Here is a 25,514-nt window from a genome sequence, read left to right as displayed (position 1 = left end):
ACTTTAGGAAACTTTTTTTGTATTAAAGCTATCTGTTCAATGAACAGTATTCAACTCCAACCGAGGTTGTTAACATTGAAAATCTAACTCCGAGTTATGTGGTATCGAGTATATAGAACATGAGATCGAGGATTCTAAGAATGACTAATTATGTCTTTTTAATAGACCTTAGCTTTATCTTTCTTTCTGGTTTATACTTAAGAAATAAAAAAGAGGAGCTCAATCACCACCCTTTCTACTCCGACACTGATATCACACCATCATTCCAAATCCTTTGTTTTTCGTCCACCCGTCTTTATCCCTGGGAGCAGCCGCGATCAATCGTTTTCAAGAGTACCAAGTCAGTCTTGCTGTCGGCATCCTTGTATTGGGAAATGTGCCACGAGTCGAGCTTCTTCCTGTGTTTGCGAACACAGCGCCCCGTAAGACTCTTTACTAGACAAAAGAAGTGGATACGTCTAACCGGATTTAATACAAATGCTGAAGAAACACATGGTCACAAAGTCGACACATCTTCTCCGACAAACTTGATATAACTGTATGGAAACCATTTTAAATTGCGGCAAACTGAATTGTAATACCTATAGGACTCAATATTGACAGCTTAATAAAGATATATTTGACTTCGATACTCATAATTGTTTAGACATTTGACGATGGCTTCTCTCATGAATGATGCTCGTAATTGAAAGAGGGCCCCACAATCAATAACATGTAAGGTGGATGTTATTAAGTGTTGATCAAATTTGGGGAAGTTTCTAAAGACGTGGCGCTGAAGATTGGAGCACTAACGGCAGCTAGAAAGCCCTTTTTAAATAAAAAAAATTCCTTCTTCGAAAATTGAAAAGGACAGAAAAAAAAGAATAAGACTAAAACTGACAATCAAATGAGAACAGTAACTTGATTTTGATGGAGAAGTAGAACCAATTACCCTGATGGAGAAGTTTTGTCTCAAAGGAGTGCAGAAGAGGAAAAGGGAAAAGTACCAAAATAAAGAATCTCAAATTTATTACACTTACACAAATTCATCCTAAACTTATTTTTTATTCTGCAAAAAGAACAATCATCCCATCATTCTCTATTTCATGCTATTTCAATCAAAAGCTCGAGGAAGAAGTTAAATTTGTTCATAATACATATAGAATATTGTTTTATCTTCATATACAATTTTATGAGATTGGATATTTCTAAATAGTTTAAAGACCTAAATGAACCAAGTGACTATTCAGGAACAATATTGCATTGTACAAAAATTTCTGGACCTAATTTAACCACTTCAAAGCTTGAAAATGAGATTGCGCATTCAAGAACTATAGAAGCTACCCAAATAAATAAATAAAAATAGCCAATTCGACAAAGCATGGCTTCCATCAGCAGAAACAAAATTTGTGGCAGGAAAACGTGAGAATACTTGTAAATAGTTCCCAATGTACTCTGTCTTTGAAGGAGAAAGCAGAGAAGTAAGAAAACAAAGAAAAAAAAGGCAGTGCGCGTAAACAAAAAATTTAGGGAAATTTACAAAACTTCCCCAAAATCTATGGTAGTACAAATTTGCCTCTAAACTTTCAACCGTTACCCAGTTAAACCTAAATTTTCGTTTGTTTATAGTTGTTAACTGTCCGTTGCATTTCTTTTTAGCATTTGCGATACATATGATTTTTGAGGGGTAAAATATTTATTTTAATCTTATTTTCTTAGGGAAATCTCTTCCCCTTGATTTCTGAAAAAAAAAAAAAAAAAGGAGAAAAATGATTTCACTATAATATTAACATCAGATAAAATTTGCTATGATATAAGAACTATTAAAATTGATGGATAAATTAATAGAACTAAGAAGATTTTTTAAGAAAAAAAAAATACAATCAAGTAAATTTTCGTTTTATTAGAGTCGTTCCGTTGCATTTTCCTTTAGCATTTGTGATATATATGATTTTTTAGGGGTAAATAATTATTCTAATCTCATTTTCTTGGAGAAATCTCTCTTCCCCTTGATTTTTAATAAAAACAAAAAAGGAGGAGAAAAATGATTTCGCTATGATATTAATATCAAATAAGATTCAATGGATAAATCAATACAACTAAGAAGATTTTTAAGGAAAAAAATACAATTAAGTAAATAGGAAAAATTACGCAATAACACAAAAATGTCAAATAACAAAAATTTGATATATATTACATATTTTTCAAATGTTTAATTATCACAAAAAAGATATTTGATTAGGAAAAGTATTTTAAAAAATCATCTTAAATTTCAGTTAATCATATCTTTTCATGTGTTAAGGACATCATTTCCTTTCTCAATAAATATTCTTATTAATTAATCAGGCTTTATATTTTGACCAAAAAAATCAGGCTTTATATGAATTAAATCGTTAATTACACATAGTGAATAAACAATTTTTTTCATTTAACCTTTTTTCTTTGGAGGCCCTTTCCCTTTCTATTTATTTTTTTTATTTCCTTTTTATTAAGACCATGCAACAAAAGCCTTTTCCCCCTTAATGATCCTTCTATGTGATCCTTCTAGGATATCTCAACTAGAGTCTCCATCAAGGTCCAACTTCATCCCTAGTATCTTTCTTCAGACCAAACTATGAAGTTTTTCATGGGCCCACATTGTTAAATCACAAAGCCTATCATGTGAAAATCACATTGGTTACCAAATTCCTTCTTTATATTCACCAAACACTAGACAGATTGGAGGCCTCCCAATCTACTATTGGCTTTAATACTAGCATCTGGTGTATTGAGCTTCTCTCACCACAGAAACTAACTCAAAGGGTGAAACCTTCCTCTCGCTTATAAATTAACTACTAGCTCCTTCCACAATCGACATGGGATAACCCCAACAATTCCCCTTTCACACAACGGGTCTTTCCGTAACTTCAGTCTGGCAATTGAGTTTAGACTTGTTGGTAGCTTACACTCTAAAACCAATGTTGGATGGATTTGGGCTTCTCTTACCTCCAAAAACTAGCTCAAAGAGTGAGATTTTACTTCATATTTATAAAATGACCAGTAGCTTGTTCAATCTCATGTGGGATAACCTCAACATTTTTATTAAAACATCTTATCTAGTTTAACATGGCTTTATTTATCCAATCTTCTTGAAGAAAAATATCTTTTAGTATTGTTATTAATAGTTATTTTTCTACTATTAGTGTTTTACTTAATTTATCTTCTCTCAATTTTCATATTTTTTTTTTACCGCAACTAAGGCTAAAAGAGAGGTTTCCTTAAAAAAAAATGAGATGAAATATACGTTTACCTTTAAAAGTCATATGTATTGCGCATACTAACAGAAAAAATAACTAATGGTTAATAGTTGTAACAAAATGAAAGTTCAAAGAGTATGTGCAACAGTTGAAAATTCCGGGGTAAAAGTATATTACCGCCGAAGTTCGGGGGGAGGGTGGGGTTTGTCTAATTGTCCCTAAAAATCAAGAAATATATTTTTGAAATTACATTTTTAGTCTCTACAATTATGCGACATTTCTCCTTTGGTCCTTCTACTTTATTTGGTTACAATTTTAGTTCTTATACCATTCTCCAACGACATTATAAGTCATTTCGTCAAAATTTCCATTCAAAATTCATTGAAAATTGCAGAGCCTGCACTAGCTATTAGCAGTGGCTCCTACCTATACAAGCTTCTAAACTAATTACACTATTGATCCTTATACTTGTTGAAGTGTTCAAGTTTAGTCCATATACTTTCTTTTTGCAACTATACTAGTCCTTGTAATCGATTGATGAGATTTTAAGTAAGATTTATCACACTTCCAATTTTATTCATTATGTGCAGTTTACCAATGTAAATTAGAAGAATGCATAAAGAAGGTGAAGAAAGCAGCATCGTTGAGGAGAAATATGGAGAAATAGCACTTTGAAATAGCTCAAGCACCGGTCCAAAATCTCTAAGAAATGGTCTAAAAATAATATAGTCGAGCAGAAAAGATAGAGAACCGATGCATCTAGGCACGAGAACCAGTTTGATTAATTGAGGACCAGCTGAGGCACGTACACTACGTGACAAAACATTTGAGGCTATACATATTTGAAGTATGCTATACACATTTAAGTCTGACGTGACCGTTAACATGATTGCTAATAGAGATAATACATGGTTGAGTGTAATGTGGCAACAATGTGATAGATAACGTGACAGTTGACATGCGCAATGACAAGGTAGATGATAGGACTTTTTGGGCCAATGCTGATGTGTTGATGACTCAGCGATCACAAGTTTCTGATGCTCTGCGGTGTTGCACGCCGTCGTGCCGCACGTGAGGCGGCGGAAGATCACAAAATTTCAAGATTTGACTCGCTTGAGGGTGGTGAATCTGATGGTGCTGTTGGTTTTTCAAAAGATCTGACAAAAGTGTCCTAGCAACCTGAGTGCGACGGGCTCGCTTGAAAACAAACACCAATACAATTGACGTTGCTATGACTACCGGGAGGAAAGATTCAATAGGCGCTTCCCCAAATAAGAAGAGTTCTGATGCCATGTTAGACTATCGACCCTAAAAGCTCATCCCTGAAACAAACACTTTGAGTTTCTTTGAATTCCCGTTAGTCAAGCTGGTTGGATGCAAATAAGGTTACATCTTTGCTTAGCACACCATTCTCCCGCACTTTTAACTCCATTACCCTTTAAATAGCCACTTACCTGCATTTTTTTTTTTGCAAACCTCAACTTTACACTCTATTGGCTTCTCTGGTGCCAATCAATTTAATGACAAACGCTGAACGTTGGTTCATCTTTTGCAGACCTCAACTTCACTATTATCTATATTTATACACAGAGGAAAGCAATACTGGGATGTCTCCGTGCAAAACAAGCAAATAAATTCTTCTCTCCTGGTGTGCAGGTTGGGCTGAAGCCCAACAAGCCCACTCCAAAGTAGACAATTGACAAAATTGCTTTATAGGATCTATGAACTACTTCCTTGTCAACGAAAACATGGCGCATGGAGGCCAAAATGACTTGGATTAGTTAGAAATGACAATTATTATGTTCATACTTAAAACTCATTACATATCAAGCTGGTTATATCAGGCCTTTGACTATGTATGGACTTGTTATTTCAAAAAGAAAGATTGATGAAACACGTCTAAACGGCTTTAATTAGGTAGATATATCAAGATATATGCAGAACTTAACTATTTCTGCATGTGAGTTGAAGATGACGGAATTCGACATGATTCTATCATTACCTTAGATTCTTCATTGAATAAGTTTTAATTCCACTATGTGGGCCCTTTAAATTAGATTAATTTGTGTCAAGAAAACATTTTCTAAGTTGTTTTGATGATTGACAAAACCTAGAGACTTTGATTATGATACAAACTATTTTTTAGGAGAAAAGTCTGATGGGATATGATCAGATGATGTCAATCAGAATCAGAATCGTGATTTATCTTCCTTACATATTTTACCATTCGGATAGGAAGGAGTAAATCACCCATGCAACGGCTAGTAGCAAATTGGTTTGATTCCTTGCTATATTTATATGGAGTTTCAAAATGAAAGTCTTCCAAATATATACCAAAGATTCAACTTTTCTGGAATTTCTTTCTAGAGGCAAAACACTCTTTCCATTCGTAAACACTCGACTTTTTGGAAACCCAAACTATTGTATGGGTAACAGAAATTATGGGAAGTATCAAACTCGGTGATCCTGAAGTCATCAAATTTTCTCAAATAGATCCAGGTCAACAGGTAAATTGGTTGGATAAGCCCTCCTGAAGATATGTCCAACAATCAGCTTGGACTAAGAGGAGTATAAGAGGAGATTTCGAAGCTGAAGGAATAGAATTCGCATTAATGATATTTGAATGGAACGTTGTTCTAAAAGGCATAAGACCAGAGGCTTCTTTGATCAAGGAAGAAGGCAAAAAGCCAGAAACCTCAGCTCTTTTTAATGCAGACATCACAAAAAGAGAAGCACTTTATACTAAAGTTGTTTACTCTTTATATTGTGTTTTATCTCCATTTGAATATAATCGAATCTCTTCATGTGAATCAATCAAAGAAATTTCTTATAGATTGCAAGTAACTTATGAAGGAACTGATCGAGTTAAGGAAACGAAAACAAACATTCTTCTCCAACAATATGAAGCCTTCAAAATGAAACCTAAAGAATCCATAACCAACGTTTTTAGTAGATTTACTGACATTGCCAATGGATTAGCATATCAATGCCAACATGTATCAGATCCAATGAAAGTAAATAAAATTCTTCAAGACTTGTCAAAGGGGTAGAACAACATTAAGACATCCATCCGAGAGACTCAAAGGATCTCACCTATTTCTATAGGTGAACTTGTGGGAACACTTCAATCCTATGAAGAAGAACGTCTAAACGAGGAAGACACCAAAGGTAAGAAAGCAATAGCATTAAAATCTAAATTTGACTTTGATGATTTAGATTCAGACAAAGATGACAAGGCCGACGAGGAGATAGCCATTATGATGAAAAAGCTTCAAACAATGGCCAAAAAAGGAAAGAAGTTTAAAGGGAAGAAATCCTTCAAATTATCTAAGCAAAAGAGAAATTTCAACGACAAAGAGGAAGATAAGGATGTTATTTGCTTCGAATGCAATAAGTGAGGACACATCAAACTGAATTGTCCTCTTGAAAAGAAAAAAAAGAACAAGTATGAGTAGTATCTTTTTTATTGTTGACAAAAGGGAAAGAAGGTGGACCAGTAAAACTAAGGTAACTAAGGTTGCGAATTTTACTAATAAATTTTCTGCAAGATCTTAAAGACTCTAAGCATCGCAAAAGCTAAGGGGATTGGTTAAATTCTTTCTTAACCCTTATCTTTTTATTCATAGTATTATCTATAAGAATTTTGTTAAAAAAATTTTGATGGAAATATTCTTATAGTTTAACTACGCCTCATTTTTAAAACTAGCTTTTTCAAGAGCTATTTAAATTTCATAATATATTTTTAAAGTTCTGCTTGCGTAAGTTTTGTCATCATCAAAAAGGGAGAGATTGTTAATAAAAAAATTCCCTAAGTTGTTTTAATAATTGACAAAACCTAGAGACTTTGATTCTAATACAAACTATTTTTCAAGATGAAAGTCTGATGGGATATAATCAAATGATGTCAATCAAAATTAGAATCATGATTTATTTTCCTTACATATTTTACCATTCGGATAGGAAGGAGTAAATCACCCATGCGATGCCTAGTGGCAAATTCGCTTGATTCCTTGTTATATTTATAAGAAGTTTCAAAAGGAAAGTCTTCTAAATATATACCAAAGATTCAACTTTCTTGGAATTTCTTTCTAGAGGCGAAACACTCTTTCCATTCGTAAACATTCAACTTTTTGGAAACCCAAATTGTTGTATAGGCAACATAAATTATGAAAAGCATCAAATTCGGCGATCCCGAAGCCATAAGATCTTCTCAACTAGATACAAGCCAATAAGTAGATTGGTCGGATAAGTCCTCCTAGAGATATGTTGAACAGTCAGCTTGGACTAGGAGGAGTATAAAAGGAGATTTCGAAACTAAAGGAATAGAATTTGCATTCACGAGATTTGAAGCTTTTAATTTCGAGAGTTTGAAGAGTGTTTGTGATCTCATATATTTGTCTTTGTTGAGCGATATTGTATAATCCTTTAGGCTATGTTTGGTCGTCCGGATTTCTAATCGGGATAGGACTGGATAGGATATGATATGAAATCCTAGGATATGATATTTTGAAATCCTTGGATTTTTTCATATATTGTCTATTTTTTTTGAATAAACGCAATATTAAAATGAATCGAATATATTCACATCATATCATGTACATTTTTTTTTTATATAAACGGCATATCATTATAAATGAATGTTTATATATATAAATATATATATATATTCCTATTTTTATTTTCATTTTATTTTACTAACATATAAAAAAATTTGTTATTTCTTTTTTCCCCTTTCATCATATAAAATTCTTTATATCATTATCAAATAGTAAATTGTACTAACATACCTAATACAAAAATACCTAAAATATATATTAAAAAATTTTTAATTTATAGATTGAATGTTTATTATAAGATATAATTAAATTTGAATATATAAATTGAAATAAGATTAATTAAAAATAAATTTCTATTTTTATTTATTTTAAATTTCTTAAATTAGAATTTAAATATTATTTATATTTAAATGTAATTTCAATTTTGTTACTTTAATAAGTTTATTATTCGAGAAAAATAATTTTCCTATTATGGAGATTAAAATCCTATCCACCTTTATCCTACCTCTCCCATGGGATAATTTTATCCTGTCTATATCCCCCTTATATCCGACTTTATCCTATCCAGAGCGAGCACCAAACGTAGGATAGGATAAATTATATCCTATATCGAATTTTATTCCGACTGCCAAACGCAACCTTAGAGATTAAGAGTGTGAGGAGTTGTTCACACAAACTTGAGTACTTACAACTCAGGATTCGTAACCTCTGATCAGTTTTTACAAGTAAATTTCAGCTAATAGACTATAGCGCGGGAGAGTGAATATAGGCTTGCAAAAGCCAAACCACTATAGATTTTTGTGTGCAATTCTCTATCCCTTACTTTAATTGTGTTAGAACTATATGCTGGTAAAATCTGACCACTTCATTTATCAAAAGTTGTCTCGCTGTAATATTTGTTTGAATTCTTTCATTTCCACAAAATCACTTATTCGCCCCCCTCTAGGTGATAGTTATAGCCATAACAATTTGCTCGAGACTTCTTGTTGATCACTTGGGCAATTTGCTTTCCTTTTGTTTTAGTAACATCAAGAGCCCAGATTTCTTTAAACATCCGCATAACCCCGTTCAATTATGGCAATAATCACATCTCACAGTCATCAGGTTATTAACAGGGTACGAGCCCCGTTCAATTCTGGCAATGATCACATCTTACAATTATCAGGTTACTAACAGGGTACGAGGCCCTTCAGATTGACTCAAGAAAAGTACCCTTGGCTGCGACTTTAACTAACGATCTCTCCTCCCGATACAGTTTGATGTTGAGTTTTAGCAGACTTAATCGATCCTTAGAAATTTAGCAAACAGTCAAAGTTACTCGAAGGATCGTAGACAAGACGACGAGCTGAGAAGAACCTGTCTATGAGGATCTAAAATTCAAGATCATGCCGAGAGTAAAAAATGTGAAGCGGCTTCACTTTGGCCGAGTGCACAATCATCATATCCCCATTACAAATCCAACTTCCACTGCTCGACTATGAAAATTTGTGTAGTGAGCAAAAGCTGACTCAAAACTCTACCGTTCACCTCTTCATCCGATGATGCAACCTTGAGAGCCTGTGCAGTGGACGTTTTGCCGGTCTCTTCAATTTCTTGCCCTTAACTTGCTATTTTCTACGAAGTTCGTATTTACTATAAGATTCCTCTCGAATATATATACAGAATATTAAAAAAAAAAAAAAATCACCTGCATAATTGTCGAAGCGATGAGTTGCACACTCCCCAACGGGATTCTTTAGAATGTTTTGAACTTTAAAGTCAAGAGTAATCGTGCTAACGGGGCACTCATTGAACTTAGCATTACCGCTTCAAATCCAGTTAATTTGTTTAATTTGCTTCCCTTGTTTACGATTTCCAAGGATAAGACAACGCTATATTTGTTATTAATGCATCCGAATCTTAGATGCGAATATTGTCGGGGTCAACCAACTCTACATTAACCTCTCCATGCCCAGCTTAGCATCCATAGGCATGTGCTCTGCTCCATTAATCTGTCGCATCGATTTTGTTATTTCAAAATGACACCGAACCCTATATTAGCGGTTTAGAAACGGTAAATGCGGCTATGATAGGGAGAAAGTCAACTTGCCTGAGCACAATTAATTAAAAATCTCGTGGGGGTACCACTTGGTGCCTGGTTCGTGCGTGCTTGCCCAGCTCAGGGCGGAGTAACAATCAGAAGTAAAGTCGCTCTTGAAAAGGTGTGCTTCAATCACATTTTTTTTTCCCATTAGTTTATAGTAAGTTATCTCCTTTGATAGTTTGATTGCGTCCCGCGTTCTGAATCCTGTACAATAATGTTCGCAAACCATGCCATTTTATAGAATACGTATAGACGAAGGAAAAAAAAACGATAATATTCTTAGATTGAATATTTGGCAAACATCAAAATCAGTGAATTCATTAGAGATTAAAGAGATATAATACTGTAGTCAACGCCTCGGGTTACTTTTAAGGGCCGGAAATACATGCGTGTTGCAAGTTGCAACCTACTGTTTAGTATCAAGCCGACATATGTATTTTTGTTTTTCATTTTCGTGTAGGAGTTCATGTATAATATTCTATTAACAAATTAATTAAATTTGATAAGTGTACCTGGGACTTGATAACTCCACCGAAAAATATATCATAATAAATAAAACTTGGAAGTCTATCCTCTGTTTAGTTACATGATAACTTCATTTTTACATTCGATTATAATTGGATGATGTCGTATTTGTACTCAGCTTGAGCTAGGATAACCCTAATAAATTAACTGCTATGCTTACGTTTTTCCGTTTTCATTTCTTTAAGCGTCGCCCTGAATGAAAATCTCGCTCCACAGAAGGATGGTCATGACGGAAATGTCCTCCTACTTATTAATTATTTCTCTTCAGTACAATATTCGCGTAAAAAAAAAATATCATCATAGTTGTAAATAAGAATGCGGAAGAAAGAATCAAAGAATTTTAGTATCTTTCAATACATCATAATGAATATTACATTAGTCTATATATAGGTTTTATGAGAAAAATATTTAAAGTAACATATAACAATCAAGAGATGCGCAATTAAAGGAGAAATTCATGCAATCTTGAATCCTTGATTGATATAGACAATCACCAATAATATCATGATTGTCTCTAACATAGGATAATATCCTATTAAAAATCTTAAGAATTTATAACATAATATCGCTAACATCTTGTCACATCAAAGAAGTCAACTAGAGTTTGAATTAATGTTGAATAGTGCCATGAAAACTTGTTTCTCTAATGACAGCGCCAGGTATCGGGCTTGTTGATCCGTGGTGGGGTGGTGTGTGAGGCAGCATCTTCCAAATTTGGCTCATCTGAGGGTGGTGAATTCGATGGTGGTGTCGGCTTCTTTAAATGATGGGCAAAAGGTCAAGAACTAGAGGGGAAACAGCAAGCAACCAATGCAACTGGCTTTCGAAACAATAAGTGATTGAGGCTCATACTTCCTTTGTTGAAGTAAGTACAAATGGTCTAATTCAACATTTCCTAAGAATTGATTTAGTGAAATTCCATATTTCTTATCTCAAAAAAAGGAATGGTTCCTAAGACTCAGGATTGATCGTCCCACATTCAAACCCCCCTTTTTACCATTAGTAAGAACTTGTTTAACTTGCATATCATAAGGAATTCAAACAACTACGTCAAATACAGTATCAGGAAGTACCACTTGTGAAACCTCAATATCCACAAGCTTATTAACTAAATGGCAATTGACACGTACAATATGTGTGGAACCTCAATATCCATGAGCTTATTAGCTAAATGGCAATTGACATATACGATACGCCCAATTGCTAGACGCAACCTCTACGGCTGGCTTGGAATTTAGTTACTAGGATGCAATCTATGTGGCTGACATCAAAAGAAAGCCACCTTTATGAAAAAGGCTCAATCGAACAATGTGGTCAATTCAATTAAGTGCTTCATCACATAAGACTCGTGTGCACGAAGTGAACACTATTGAGCAGCAATAATGGGGATGGATTTATTTGGATGTGCACTGGGTGTGAAGTGCGCTTGGTGCACTTAGGTCTCCACATGAACGGGTTTCCACACAAATGAGGACTCTAATATCAAGTTAAGAATAATAATAATATTGAATATCATAGTCGCACAGCTCTGTTAACATTCTCACAAGAGAAGCTTTTAAGGAATGAGATGAATACACTACTTTACTCGCAGAAAAGTCTTTTCTCTCTACATTATTTGAAATGATTACGAGACTCGTTTATATGTAGGCTTAAAACACGACTCTTGACATACCTTAGATATATGAAAAGACATGTCTAAATAAATAGTAATAAAGACACTTTAATATGTGTGCTGAAACAGCTTCCGTTAGAAACTGAACAGCCTTTTGACCAAAACACGAAGAGTCATGAGAGATAAGCGGTGATATCTTCAAATAATACGAATGCAAAATTTGTGTATATTTCGATATATCATAATAAAAATTACATTAACTTATATATAAGCTTTATAAGATAATTCTCTAAAGTAACATATATGAATCTAGAAATGCACAATTAAAAGATATATTCATGTAATCTTAATTGATATAGATAATGCACAGTAACATCATAATTATCTTTAACATAGGATAATATTATATAAAAAAATCTTAAGAATCTATAATATAATATCCCTAACAGTCATCCCTGTGATGTAAGTCTCGAAAGGAAACGATAGCCGACCGTAAATTAATTAATTTTGCATGCTCCGCGAGTAGGACGTATGTGATGCCGAGCTGCACATAACGGCCATTTCGACTCTTCCTCTAACTGGGGTTGGAGGAATATAATACGTAATTACACATCATACGTATTTATGACAATTGTATTGTGCCAGCACTTTGCAAACCCTGACCCTCTTGCATAAATGTCATTGTCAAATAGCACGTCATCTATCCAGGTGAGATGCGAACAGCCGGATCATGTAGTTTTCAGAGAGCATTACTTAATTACTTGATTAAGTCCAGAGTTTAGCGGGGATCAATCAAGCAGACACTTGAAATTAATTTGGGTCTCGAGCTATTTTATATTTGGAATAAGAGGAGAGGCATGAGACCAAAAAGAGAGAGTAGGTCATCATGCTTCGCGTATTGATATTAGAATACTAAATTAGCACTGATGTGCCGTATGAGATGGTAGAAAGCCATGTGCGAGGCTCATTTGACCGAGACAACTGGGTGAGGTCAAGAACCATGGGTCTATATCAAATTTGCTCATCCCAAGTGAACGACAGGAGTGCCTCCAATGAACAATTGTGCCAAAGAACATATTGAATTTTTTCAATTCAGTAACTGTATGTAAGTGTCAAAAAAATTTAGTCAAAAAAGAAAGTAAAAAAAAAATAGTAAAAAAAGAAATTGTTCAGTGCCTTTATCTTTGTTGATATAACTTCTTAATAACTTCTCAACACTTTTATGAACCTACCAATTTGTATTTGCGTAACTTACTAATGCTCAAATTGACTAATTGTTGTATGATAAGATCAATCTAGATAGAGTGACTTACGGATTTCACTAGAATAAATTATGAACTAACATTGAGTTAACAACTCTCATTTACAAGTTTTTCTTCCTGAGTCGTAACGTCAGCAACAACTTGGTCGACTCAAGCAAATAAACAAACTAAAAAAAAAATGCCTTTACAGGTTCACTTACCGTACCTCTAGACATCGTGAAGAAGACAATGAGTCATAGGTTTAAGATATCATGATCTAATACCGACCATCACGAGGAATATGTGCTCAAGAAAATCTTCCCGTCAATCAATGACCCTTCTCTTGAACGTTTAACAAGAAAAACACATATTTTGCTTTTCGTTTGAATCGATGCAGATTGATGAATTTTAATACACTCTCTCTATCTGTGTAAATTCCTCAACGAGTGCCCTAGCCCAAACTCTTCCTCTCCATGTTATTTAGGTAGCTGAACGAAAGAGATCTTTTCTTCTCTCTTTTCTGGAAAGTCGGACGAAAGAGTTGACCTCGTTGCTGCGTGATGCTTGTGATGCTTAAAGCAGCAAACCACGCAAGGCACGGAAATGTTAATAGATGCAGAAATCCACTTCCTCCTGCTATTATCTATGACTGTTCCTTGCTCACAGCGATCGAAGGAGTTTGTTTAATCACCAATAATTCTATGATCGTGCAGAAATCAGAGTTGACTCAATGCAATAGCTGTATGCATGGCATGCCCTCGTGTGAAACAGAAGCGGTGTGAGCTGAAATTCCAGATCATTATAGACAACAAATAATAGTGCTGAAGATTTGCCAGAATTCATCTCGATAATGCACATGATCCATGAGGCTTTTGATCAATTCAAAACTGCATATGATCCAGAATGATCGAATGTGCAAGAAGAGTAAGTGAATACGTTGACAATAATGTAGAGATGATTTAAATTAGTAGGAAAATGCACATATTCCATTTTCTTTAAAAACTGTTGATCTATGCATGAGAAAAAGTTTCCACTCCTGCAGGGAAAAAAATGCTTAATTCCCTAAAAGAACCCCCAACTTTGGATCCTATCCCAATTTTGGCCCGAACAATTTTTTTTTTTTTTTTGTCTCAAGTAAAATCACAACTTTCACTTTAATCTCATATCTGCCCCTTGTCCACAAATTTCCATTGATTTCTTCAAAATTATCAACATTAGGGCTAATTAGAGGTACTTTTGATCGAAAAACTTGCATCTTCACCAACCTCTCATTTTTGTATGGAACAACAGCAACCTTAATAACTTCAAAAAAAAAAAAAAAAAAAACCAATGACCATTTTTAGACCCCAAGCATATTTGGGATTAGAGTAAAAGTTAATTTTTCTCGAGATAAAAAAAAGTTCGTGGTGGAATTGAGATTGGACCTAAAGATTAGGATTTTTTAGTGAATTAGGCCAGAAAAGAAAAAAAGCTAAAGTATCTCAATTATAATTCTTTAGCCATCCCTATTGAGATAGTCAATGAATGCAAAAGTGCACTTTGAAGATCATCTGAAAAATTGATAAATAGCATTTGATATTAAAATTCAAGAAAATTCATTGAAACGCAATTAGTTAGGAACTTTAACGACCGAATATAAGGCTATCGATTTCACTTACTCTTTTTGCACCCAACTCTTCTAGAAGAAAAATACAAAGAATGAACTTGACTTAGAAAAGGGAAGAAATCTCAATATATAACGACTAATCTCATAGCCGATCGTCCACCGGTGTCTCCGTTCCCTCACAAACACTCCAAGTGTCCCATTAGTCACAAACCCATGCCGATTCCGAATCGAACGGGAAACTTCGAGTCATAATCATAACCGAATTATCGTTTTGCCCCGATTCATGTCATGGCTTTTCTAGGTTTTAATTATGTGCTTATGGTTGATCTCCTCATTCACTTAATTAATCTGTCCGACCATCCACGCCCATTATGCGCCTTTTGTTCACTTATTCTATGTGTCTTGCCGTCCGCGCCCTAGATTCTAGAGGAACTGACCTATCTTTAATTTGCAAGTGTTATTCTATGACTATAATGTCGCAAGATCATCACGACTTCAAATAAAATAGACAGGGAGCACACAAGGTTACCTAATTTATGGCTGCCATTGGCATAATTGAAGGTAGACATGTGACTCGGAGACTATAAAAATGTTTATCATAGAAAGTTGACTACTCGGGGGCCTATATCCCACGTTACAATGCTTATGAACTAGTTAAGTCCGGACATTTAACTTCTGCAAAATAACTCTAATTGCTTAAATTGCTTGAAATGAATAGTCAATGAAAGATAATTTCATTATCAATAATAATTCGTGCCTAAACATTTTCATCGTGAAAGATAAAAATGTTTTCTGTTCATTCATTTTTATGAGCAATAGAAACAATCATTTTCAAGAATGTTTTCCAATTCATTCATTTTCTTTATATGTAATTGATGAAATTCAAATATTTGGTGTCCAATTCCACTCAATTGTGCTGAAGATTGGGTTAGTTGCATCATATGTTACTATAGTAATAAAGCTTCAATGAGAATCTCAATCTTCAAACAGCTGGCTCAAGATATTGCCATTCAGGTTAACTAGACAACCAAACAAATTATACGGAGTGGCTTCGATTTATCTCCTTTTTAGTTTATTTTCTCTTTTTATTGAATTATGATTACTTTGACATTTATTTGATATCGGTAAGCACCTAAAGCATTTTAAAATATACGTATATTGACACACAAATTCTTTTAAAGCGTTTCGTAAATCTTTAAAACTCCAAATATCATTTCAATTTTGGAAATTTTGTCAGAAAAGCTAAAAAAAAAAAAATTTAAAAGCTCATACAAGAGAGCTAAAACAAAGACCCTTAATCATAATAGTAAAGCCCTATTTGAAAAATAGGACTAACCTTACTAAGTTACATCTTTGTTTTCAAAAATATGACTTTAGATGCTTCTACATAAACGAAAATTACCTACAGCACTTTACCCAAAAAAAAAATTTACCTACAGCATCTCTCTATATATACCAGTTCAGACTCCCATGCAAGAGCAGACCTCGGTCGCTTCCCTCCTCTCTTCCGAATACACTCTGTCGCCCTTCACATTTCTGTAGCCATGGAAGTCGTCCCTACCAAAACCCACATAGCCCTCCTAGCCAGCCCCGGCATGGGACACCTCATCCCGGTCCTCGAACTTGGCCAGCGCTTCGCCGTCCACCACCGCTTCCTCGTCACCATCTTCGTTGTGACCACCAATGCCTCCACCGCCAAGTCCCAGCTGCCCCTCTACTCCTCCTACCGAGACCTCCTGAACATTGTCTTCCTTCCGCCAGTTGACGTCTCGGACCTAGTCACCGACTCGATGGCAATCGTCTCTCAACTGGTTCTCATAATGCGCCACGCAATGCCGATCCTACGCACGGAGATCGCTGAATTGAAGCCATGCCCCTCGGCCCTCATGGTCGACCTCTTCGGGACCGAGGCTTTCAAGATAGCCGAAGAGTTCGGTATGTTAAAGTACATGTTCGATACCGGTAATGCATGGTTCCTTGCCCTATCATTATATTATCCCCATCAAGATGAAACCAACAAGCACGGCCATGTCTATCTCCATAAGCCGCTGAACATCCCAGGATGTGCGCCGCTCGAGTACGAAGACACGGTTGACCTGTACTTCCAACCGGAGGACCGGGCCCTTCAAGACGATTTTGCAAAGATGGGGCTCGACATGGCAAGGGCTGATGGGATACTGGTGAACTCTTGGGAGTATTTGGAGCCTAAGACGTTGAAAGCACTGAGAGATCCGAACTTGCTGGGCCGGCTCAGCTCGGTCCCAGTCCACCCAGTCGGTCCATTGATTCGGCCGGCCAAACCGGTCAAAGATCCGGTCTCCAGGAGCGCGGCACTCGATTGGCTGGACTTGCAACCCGCCGGGTCGGTGCTTTACGTGTCGTTCGGCAGTGGCGGGACCTTAACAGCTGATCAGCTCACCGAGCTGGCTTGGGGCCTGGAGCTGAGCCAGCAGAGATTCGTTTGGGTGGTGCGGCCACCCATCGAGGGCAGCGCATTCGGGTCATTCTTCCGTCAGGATAAGAGGACCGAGGACGGAACGCCGGATTACCTCCCCGATGGTTTCGTGAGTAGGACCCGCGAGGTGGGCCTCGTGGTGGAGATGTGGGCCCCACAGACCGAGGTCCTGGCCCATCAGTCGGTCGGGGGATTCCTCTCACACTGCGGGTGGAACTCCACGCTGGAGAGCATCATCAACGGGGTGCCCATGATATGCTGGCCGCTCTACGCGGAGCAGGGCATGAACACGGCCGTGCTCACCGACCACCTCGGCATGGCCACTCGCGCGAGGGAGGTGGGGCCCGGCGGGGTGGTCGGGAGGGAGGTGATCGAGAAGGCGATAAGGAGGGTGATGGACGAGGATGAGGAGCATGGGAGGTTGGCGAGGGCGAAAGTGCTGGAGCTCAAGCACAGCGCGGAAGTGGCTCTGGCTAAGGGCGGCTCGTCCCACGGCTCGCTCGAGCGGGTGGCTAAGGAGTGCAAAACGGGCCGTACGGACCTGAGAGAAAGGGCCCGTGGGGCTTAGCTTCTGTTTAAAAGTCCGTAAAGTATATAATAGTAGTATTTACCAGTGTATTAATTTTGGTCTGTTCTTCCAGAGTTTCTCTTTTTTGTTTTTCATTTGGGGTATGAAATTGGCGCATGATCGTTGAGCTTTGTGTGGGACAAGTCTCAACACTAAATATAGCCCTAAATGGGTAAATATGGCACTGTTTGACTGAAATAAGGTTAGATAGTTGATATTGGATGTTCCTTTTGCTTTTGAACGGTAGGTTGATGGACGAATTTTCCATTCATGAACAGTCGATCAATTGAACAAACGAGTGTAAGAATTCATATAAAATGGGCGCTTAATTAAACTAACCTATAGCGGCCAAAACAAGAAATAATTAAACTCAGCCTGTATGGTACAATGGGATAGTTGTAGAAATCATCATCAACCGAATACCCTCGCCCCCGATCAAACACTTTTAAACCGGCCTTGTGCATCTTCCCAACGGAAATACACCAATTCGCCCGCAAGTTCACTCGAACCCTCTTCCACTCTCTTGTTATGCCCTTTCTCTCTCCTCACCTGTAGCAGCACAAAACAGCAATAATCGAGAGCCACCCCCATAGCATTGAGCTGCCGCTTGCTACCACAGCCCGATCCCCACGCCGGCCACAACCCTTGCTCCCGATTGCCGCCCAAGGCCCTTCTCCCCGCATCCACGTCTTTGTCTATGGAGAGATCGTTTGCGATGCGCAACGACAAGGCCACACGAGCTAGGCCCGAGCCAGCAGCTCATGATCACTGAGAGGGTGCGAGGTTGGCCTCGAGTTCACGACAGCCACGAGGCTTAGCAACAAGCTCGCAAACCGTGCAAGACGTGGTGGTGGGTAATGTCAGACTAAGCAAGCCTCTCGAGTGCGGAGAGAGTGTGGGTCGGTGTGGAAATTTTTTTTTTTTTTTTTTTTTTTTTTTTTGTGGGGGGGTAGGGGAAGTCTAGGAAATAAAATGACAATTTGATATATTATTTATGGACGAGAGATGCAACTTAAAATATATTGTGAAAAATAATAACAATGTTGCTCGTTTTGAGAAGGATATTTGAAGAAGGAAGTGCAGTTTTGAACATGTTTTTTTGTTTTTTGGTAATTTTCCCTCGAACTAGTACAGCTCACAATTAATGCAGTCCTCAAATCAGTCGACATTTGGATTGCGTATTTTGAGCCCTAATTATCTATGAGTACACTGTGTGATAAAGGGAAATGAGGAATAGCTGGTGCGGGGCCAATGACTTGTGGCTTTTCCCCCCAAACCAAAGGAAGCCAATGATTTATGGTATGCAATACACGACCAAAAACTAGAGAACTCAGCCATGACCCCAGCAAAATAAGGGATAGTGAACTACTAACCCTCGAACTTTTACCTCTGAACTCGTTTAAGGAGTACCTAAATTTGTTTGCCATGTCAATGTCATTTCTAAATTATCAATCGGTTCGTTAGGTCTCCAGAATACTTTAATATGTCTCGTGCAGCAATTGGAGATTCAAACAGCAGATCTTTCTCTCATCCAACATCTGACACAGCCACATGCTTTCTTGGCCCGAAGTTAGAAGAGAATTGACCAAACACTGCCATGTTCTTTTGCCATTTGAGAATCAACAGATAGGTATTGCAGATTAGCTACAAGCCTTCCTACCCTCACGGCTGAATCAAAAGTGGACGGAAGTTCCTGCAAAGGTGAAGCCTGTGTTCCTCCTGGTAGGTTGAGCTGAGATGTCTCCTTCCGGTCATTGCAGGAAACTAATCCCAAGTCATCAATTGTTTTCGCTTGGCTATCCCTCCAATATCAAAACATTTCGCTGTCTATTCTTGAATGAAAATAATCCTACTTTCCCCTTGCTTCTGCATTTGCAGGCAAACCAGTGAAATGGAGTTATAACGCCTTTTTTTCTGGGCCAAAGTCTTCTAACCAGAAGCACCTCACTTGTCTTGCATCTTAGCAATTAGACAGACAAGATCATACATCACTTGCTCGAGAAACTTTCAGGTATGGTTGAAATAAGGAAGATCTCCATGAGTGGCATGATAAGGAAAAGGCAGATGGTTCTCAAGGCTAATGCAAGAAGATTCTGCGGTATCCCTGCTTCATCTCGGTTGCGTGCCTTCCTCCAACTCAACCGGATTCTGAAACTTACAGAGTTAGGCTTCATTTAAGAAAGTCGGCATACTTTCATTATAAAGGGTAGCTAAGCAATACGTTGCCAGCAAGGATCGCGAGAAGGAATGACATAGTCTTATCAAAACAGTAGGATGGTAAGGTCAAGTAATTGCGCTATTTTTGGCAAGGTGGATTTAGAAGAAGCCTGTTGAGTATTCAATGGATTTAAAACATGCAAGATCGGCCAAATTGAGGTTCTTATTCTTAAAAATAAGGGGTTAATATCAAGAAAAATCCAAAACTAGTACATCTGTGAAAAATTTACAACAAACTAATTATTTGGCCATCAAAAACTTTAAACTAATGCTTTTATGACAAAAGTAGCCTCAATTAATTATATCACTAAAAACCACAACTGAATACACATGTAACAAACGGAGGATAAAATCATAAACTAGTGCACAATTAAACTATCATGTATCATTTAACTCAACAATTTGATGGTAAAATTTAATGGAAATTAACAATAAGGTAAATTTATCACAAGTGTACTAATTTTGGGTTTAATTTGGAGTAAACTCATTACGGATGTACTAGTTTAGGGTTTTCATGATATTAATCTTAAAAAATATCAATCATGACAAATCACTACTCATGATGGTCTTCCAAACGACACTAATTAGAAGCTCATGGCCCGATGGCTAGGCATGAAAATTTTTTGGGCTAGCCGACTAGTTATAGTCATCTGCCGGACTTCTCCTCGATCGGGCACTCGCCTAGCATCTTGCTTCTTCCAGGCACCAACCAAGTTAGTTCTTCACTTCTCCAATCATCTGTTGTCATCTCCATTCCCTCACAAATACTCTAAGGGTGTATTTGGTGACAATTATGTCTTGGAGAACAATTTTTTATGAGAAATGATATTTTCTGATTTTTTTTTTTTTGGAACAATTTCTGAGTAAAAGACGCATTTGGTAACTTCCTAAAATTTCTATTCCTGGGATAGAAATACATTTGGTAGGATTGTTAAATTTTTTTATTTCTTTTAATTTTTTAATTCTTTTATTATATTTTCTTTTTTTTTTTCCTTCTCTTTTCCTTTTTCTCTTTGGCTAGCCGAGGCCTCGACAAGCTCGCCGAAGGCCAGCCTAGCCACAGCGAGTCTCGGCCTCACCCGGGCGACGCAAGGTTGGCCTCACCTTGGCCTAGCAAGGCCCAACCTCACACTGGCTAGAGAGGCCGAGCCTTGCTGTGACTCGGCATCTCCAGGGGCCAGTGATCTCGCCAGAAGAAGAAGAAGAAGAAGAAGAAGAAGAAGAAGAAGAAAAGAGAAGAAGAGAGAAGAGAGAAAAAAGAAGAGAGAAAAAATAGATTCTAGAAATTGTTCCCGAAAGAAGAAGAGAGAAGAGAGAAAAAGAAGAAGAAGAGAGAGAAAAAATAAAAAGATTCTAAAAATTGTTCCCGGAAATACAAAGCTATTTTTTTCTACTTCTTGTTTATGTTCTAAATCTATTCCCAAGAATAAAAATATAGATTTTTTGTTATCGAGAATAAAAGTTTTATCAAACAGGTTTCTATTATTCTTTCATTCCCCGGAACAAAAGAACAGAAATAGTTATTTCGGGGAACGGAAACAACTTTTACCAAACAAGCCCTAAGCGTCCCGATAATAATGAACTTGTATCAATTTAAAATTGAGCGGGAATGTCGGGCCACAATGGACAATAAATTATCATTTTCCCCGGTCTATGTCATGGCATATCTACGTTCACTTCAATATGCACAAGAGTGCCGTGGATTTGGCGTTGATCATGTGCCTCTTGTTGATCTCCATATTCATTTAATCTATCCATATTGCATTTATGCCCACGATCATAGAGCATCTTGTTATTTCATTACTTGAATTAAGTACAGATCGTCATGACTTAAAATAAAATAGACAGAACTCACACAAGGTTTATTTAAATTTTGGGAGACATGTGACTCGGGAACAACGGAGGATGGTAATTTATTTACTTTGTTTTTAATTATTAATTATTATATCTTTTTTTGTTTAAACGGAGGATGTTTATTTGTAATGACCATAAAAGCCTGGGGCTTTGTCTCTCTCCGGCAAAACTGAAAGCTCATTTTAAAAATACGCTTGGAAGGCGTTCAGTTAAATATTAGAAACATCCGAACATAAAATAGTACGCATTTCAAGGAGATTAAAAATGACTGGTGGTAAGTTAGAAGAAAAAATTAATGGAACCTTATTTCTTCTTTTACAATTAAAGGGGCACTAGGAGGATGCATAAAATTGACTAATAATGAATGGTACAGATCTCAAGGAAATTCAAAATGACTCTGGTCAAGTTTAAAAAAAAAAAAAAAAGAATTAATGAAACTGTTATCTCATATTTCTTTCCTTTTATAATTAAAGGGGCAGGAAGAGGATGCGTTAAAATGACCGGTAGTAAACATACGCATCTCAAGGAAATTAAAAATGAATGATCAAGTTTTAAAAAAAAATTAAATGAAATTGTCATCTTGTACCTCCGTGTTTTTTTTTTTTTATAATTAAAGGGGCACAAAAAACCCTTCCCCAGCCAAGAAGCGTTGTCGTGCGCAGCCTTAGAACCTAAAGATTTAGCCTTACATAGCACCCTCCAAACCTTATAAACTGGATACCTTCCGACCATTGATCCATGTAAAAATATAAGCCTTATATGATTGCATCATATGCCACTATATAGACAAAGCTTGAATGAGAATCTCAACCTGGAAAAAGCAATTTTTTCGTTAAGGTTCAATAGAAATCCAAACACAATATTTGTAGTGATTTTCATTTCTCTTAAAAAAAAAAATCTCTTATCATAGAATTTGAATATTTTGACTTTTACTTAATATCTGTAAACATCTGAAACATTTTAAGATATAAGTATATCAACATTAAATTTCATTTAGAGTTTTTCGAAAAAATTTAGAACTTCAAATATTTTCTTCAATTTATCAAATTTTGTCAAAAAAGCAAGAAGAAACTTTTTTTTATTTTTAAAGCTCCTCATAAGAGCGCTAGCTAAATGCTAGGTAAAAAATCCCTAATCATAGTAGCAAAGCCCTCCAATTGAGAAAAGACAAGGGCTAACCCTACGAGTTACACCTTTGTGAGCAAAAAATTACTTTAAATGCTTCCACATAAATCAATGTTAATTACAGCATATTTCACTATAAATACCATCTCAAACTCCTCTCTGCCAAATACACTCCCCCTTCCTCCTCCTCCGCCCCCCCTTCAACCCCAAAATTACATTTGTGTAGCCATGGAAGTCGTCCCAACCAAAACCCACATAGCCCTCCTAGCCAGCCCCGGCATAGGACACCTCATCCCGGTCCTCGAACTCGGCCGGCGCTTCGCCGTCCAACACCACTTCCTCGTCACCATCTTCGTCGTGACCACCGATGCCTCCGCTGCCCAGTCCCAGCTCCCCCATTACTCCTCCTACAGAGACCTCCTCAACATCGTCTTCCTCCCCCCGGTCGACGTCTCGGACCTAGCCACTGGCTCAATGGCAATCCTCTCACAACTGGTCCTCCTAATGCGCCGAGCGATGCCACACATCCGCGCAGAGATTGCTAAATTGAAGCCATGTCCCTCGGCCCTCATTGTCGACCTCTTCGGGACCGAGGCTTTCGAGATAGCCAACGATTTCAGCATGTTGAAGTACATGTTCCATACCACTAATGCGTGGTTCCTTGCCCTAACACTATATTATCCACATCACAACGAGACCGACAAACACGACCACGTCTATCTCCATAAGCCGCTGAACATCCCAGGATGCACGCCGCTCGAGTACGAAGGCACGTTCGACTTAGACACGCGACCGGACGACCGGGTCCTTCACGAAGATTATGCGAAGATGGGGCTCGATATGGCAAAGGTTGATGGGATCTTGGTGAACACATGGGAGGGTTTGGAGCCCAGGACGTTGAAAGCACTGAGAGATCCGAACTTGATGGGACGGTTCAGCTCGGTCCCCGTCCACCCGGTCGGCCCATTGATTCGACCGGTCCAACCGGTTGAAAATTTGGTCTGCAGGAGCAAAGTGCTCGATTGGCTGGACTCGCAACCCGCCGGGTCGGTGCTTTATGTGTCGTTCGGCAGCGGCGGGACCCTGTCAGCCAATCAGCTCACCGAGCTGGCTTGGGGCTTGGAGCTGAGCGGGCAGAGATTCGTTTGGGTGGTGCGGCCCCCCATCGAGAGCACCGCGTTCGGGTCGTACTTCCGGCAGAAGGAGAGGACCGAGGACGGGACGCCAGATTACCTCCCCGATGGTTTCGTGAGTAGGACCCGTGAGATGGGCCTCGTCGTGGAGATGTGGGCCCCGCAGACCGAGGTCCTGGCCCATGAGTCCGTTGGGGCATTCCTTTCGCACTGCGGATGGAACTCGACTCTGGAGAGCGTGGTCAACGGAGTGCCCATGATATGCTGGCCCCTCTACGCGGAGCAGGGTATGAACGCGGCCATGCTCTCCGGCCACCTCGGCATAGCCACTCGTTTGAAGGAGGCGGGGCCCGGCGCGGTGATCGGGAGAGAAGAGATCGAGAAGATGATAAGGAGGTCGATGGAGAAGGACGAGGAGCCCGGGAAGTTGGTGAGGGCGAATGTGCTGGAGCTCGAGCGGCAGGCGGAAGCGGCTCTCACCAAGGGTGGCTCGTCCCACGGCTCGCTCGAGCGGGTGGCTAAGGAGTGCAAAATGGGCCTTACGGGCCTAAGAGAAAGGGCCTATGGGGCTTAGCTTCCATTCAAAAGCCTGTAAAGTATGATGTCGGTATTACTATGGGTGTTCGATTTCCAGTTTGATCTAATGGAACTGGTCGCTTTTTTTTTCTCACTATTTGATGTCATATGTTCTTAAATAAGAATTGTGTTCCCTACTACTCTTTTAGAAAAAAAAAAATGTGAGTAAAAGCCATTGTGATGACGAATCAATATAGCCCGATCAAAACATGCCAACTATAAATGTATTACTAATGTTTATGATGAAAGTTTAAAAATGAAAAAATAAATAAAATAAAAAAGTGGACGAGCCAAAGGAGAGATGGCGAACTGATGCTGGCGACTAGCAACTGGACAAGACTCGAGAAGTCGAGAGGACTAAAGTACTTCACTTGGGGTTTACGCCACATTTTACTAATTATTTTGAAGAAATTTATAAAAAAAAAAAAAAAAAATGTATATGTAGTCGGTCGGATTCAATTCCCCTTTAGAACTAGAAATCAGACCACTCGGATACCAATTTCACTTTTAAAAATTGGGAATTAGATCAATACTACCGAAAGCTTAATCAAATCGGACGATTTGATCTGGTTTAGGTGATCTGTTTTGCACATCCCTAGGCATTACCCGTATTATTTCTCATGGCAGAAGAATGAGATTCTGACTGCATTTTCCTTTTCTTTTCCGGCCGTTAATCCAGATCTTCTTGTCTTTTGTCTTTCGGGTATGAAGTTGGAGCAAAATCCCTGCGGTTATTGCGTAGGACAAG

General features: G+C 37.9%; 2 protein-coding genes across 2 annotated transcripts; both read left to right on the top strand.

Annotated features, from left to right (window-relative positions):
* The first annotated feature begins 16,336 nt into the window (after positions 1-16,336).
* LOC104420799 (UDP-glycosyltransferase 72E1) lies at positions 16,337-17,956 on the top strand. The gene has a single exon (XM_010032580.3). The coding sequence runs from the start codon at positions 16,383-16,385 to the stop codon at positions 17,859-17,861; it is 1,479 nt and encodes a 492-aa protein (XP_010030882.1). The 5' UTR covers positions 16,337-16,382; the 3' UTR covers positions 17,862-17,956.
* Positions 17,957-23,256: 5,300 nt separating this feature from the next.
* On the top strand, positions 23,257-24,867 carry LOC104419770 (UDP-glycosyltransferase 72E2). Its single transcript, XM_010031532.3, has one exon. It carries the CDS (start codon positions 23,286-23,288, stop codon positions 24,762-24,764), a length of 1,479 nt encoding a protein of 492 aa, XP_010029834.2. The 5' UTR covers positions 23,257-23,285; the 3' UTR covers positions 24,765-24,867.
* Positions 24,868-25,514: the final 647 nt, after the last annotated feature.

This window comes from Eucalyptus grandis, chromosome 9, assembly GCF_016545825.1.
Source record: "Eucalyptus grandis isolate ANBG69807.140 chromosome 9, ASM1654582v1, whole genome shotgun sequence".
In the NCBI taxonomy this organism is placed as follows: Eukaryota; Viridiplantae; Streptophyta; class Magnoliopsida; order Myrtales; family Myrtaceae; genus Eucalyptus; species Eucalyptus grandis.
The sequence above is the reverse complement of the archived record's forward strand: the minus strand, read 5'-3'. Positions and strand labels throughout refer to the sequence as shown.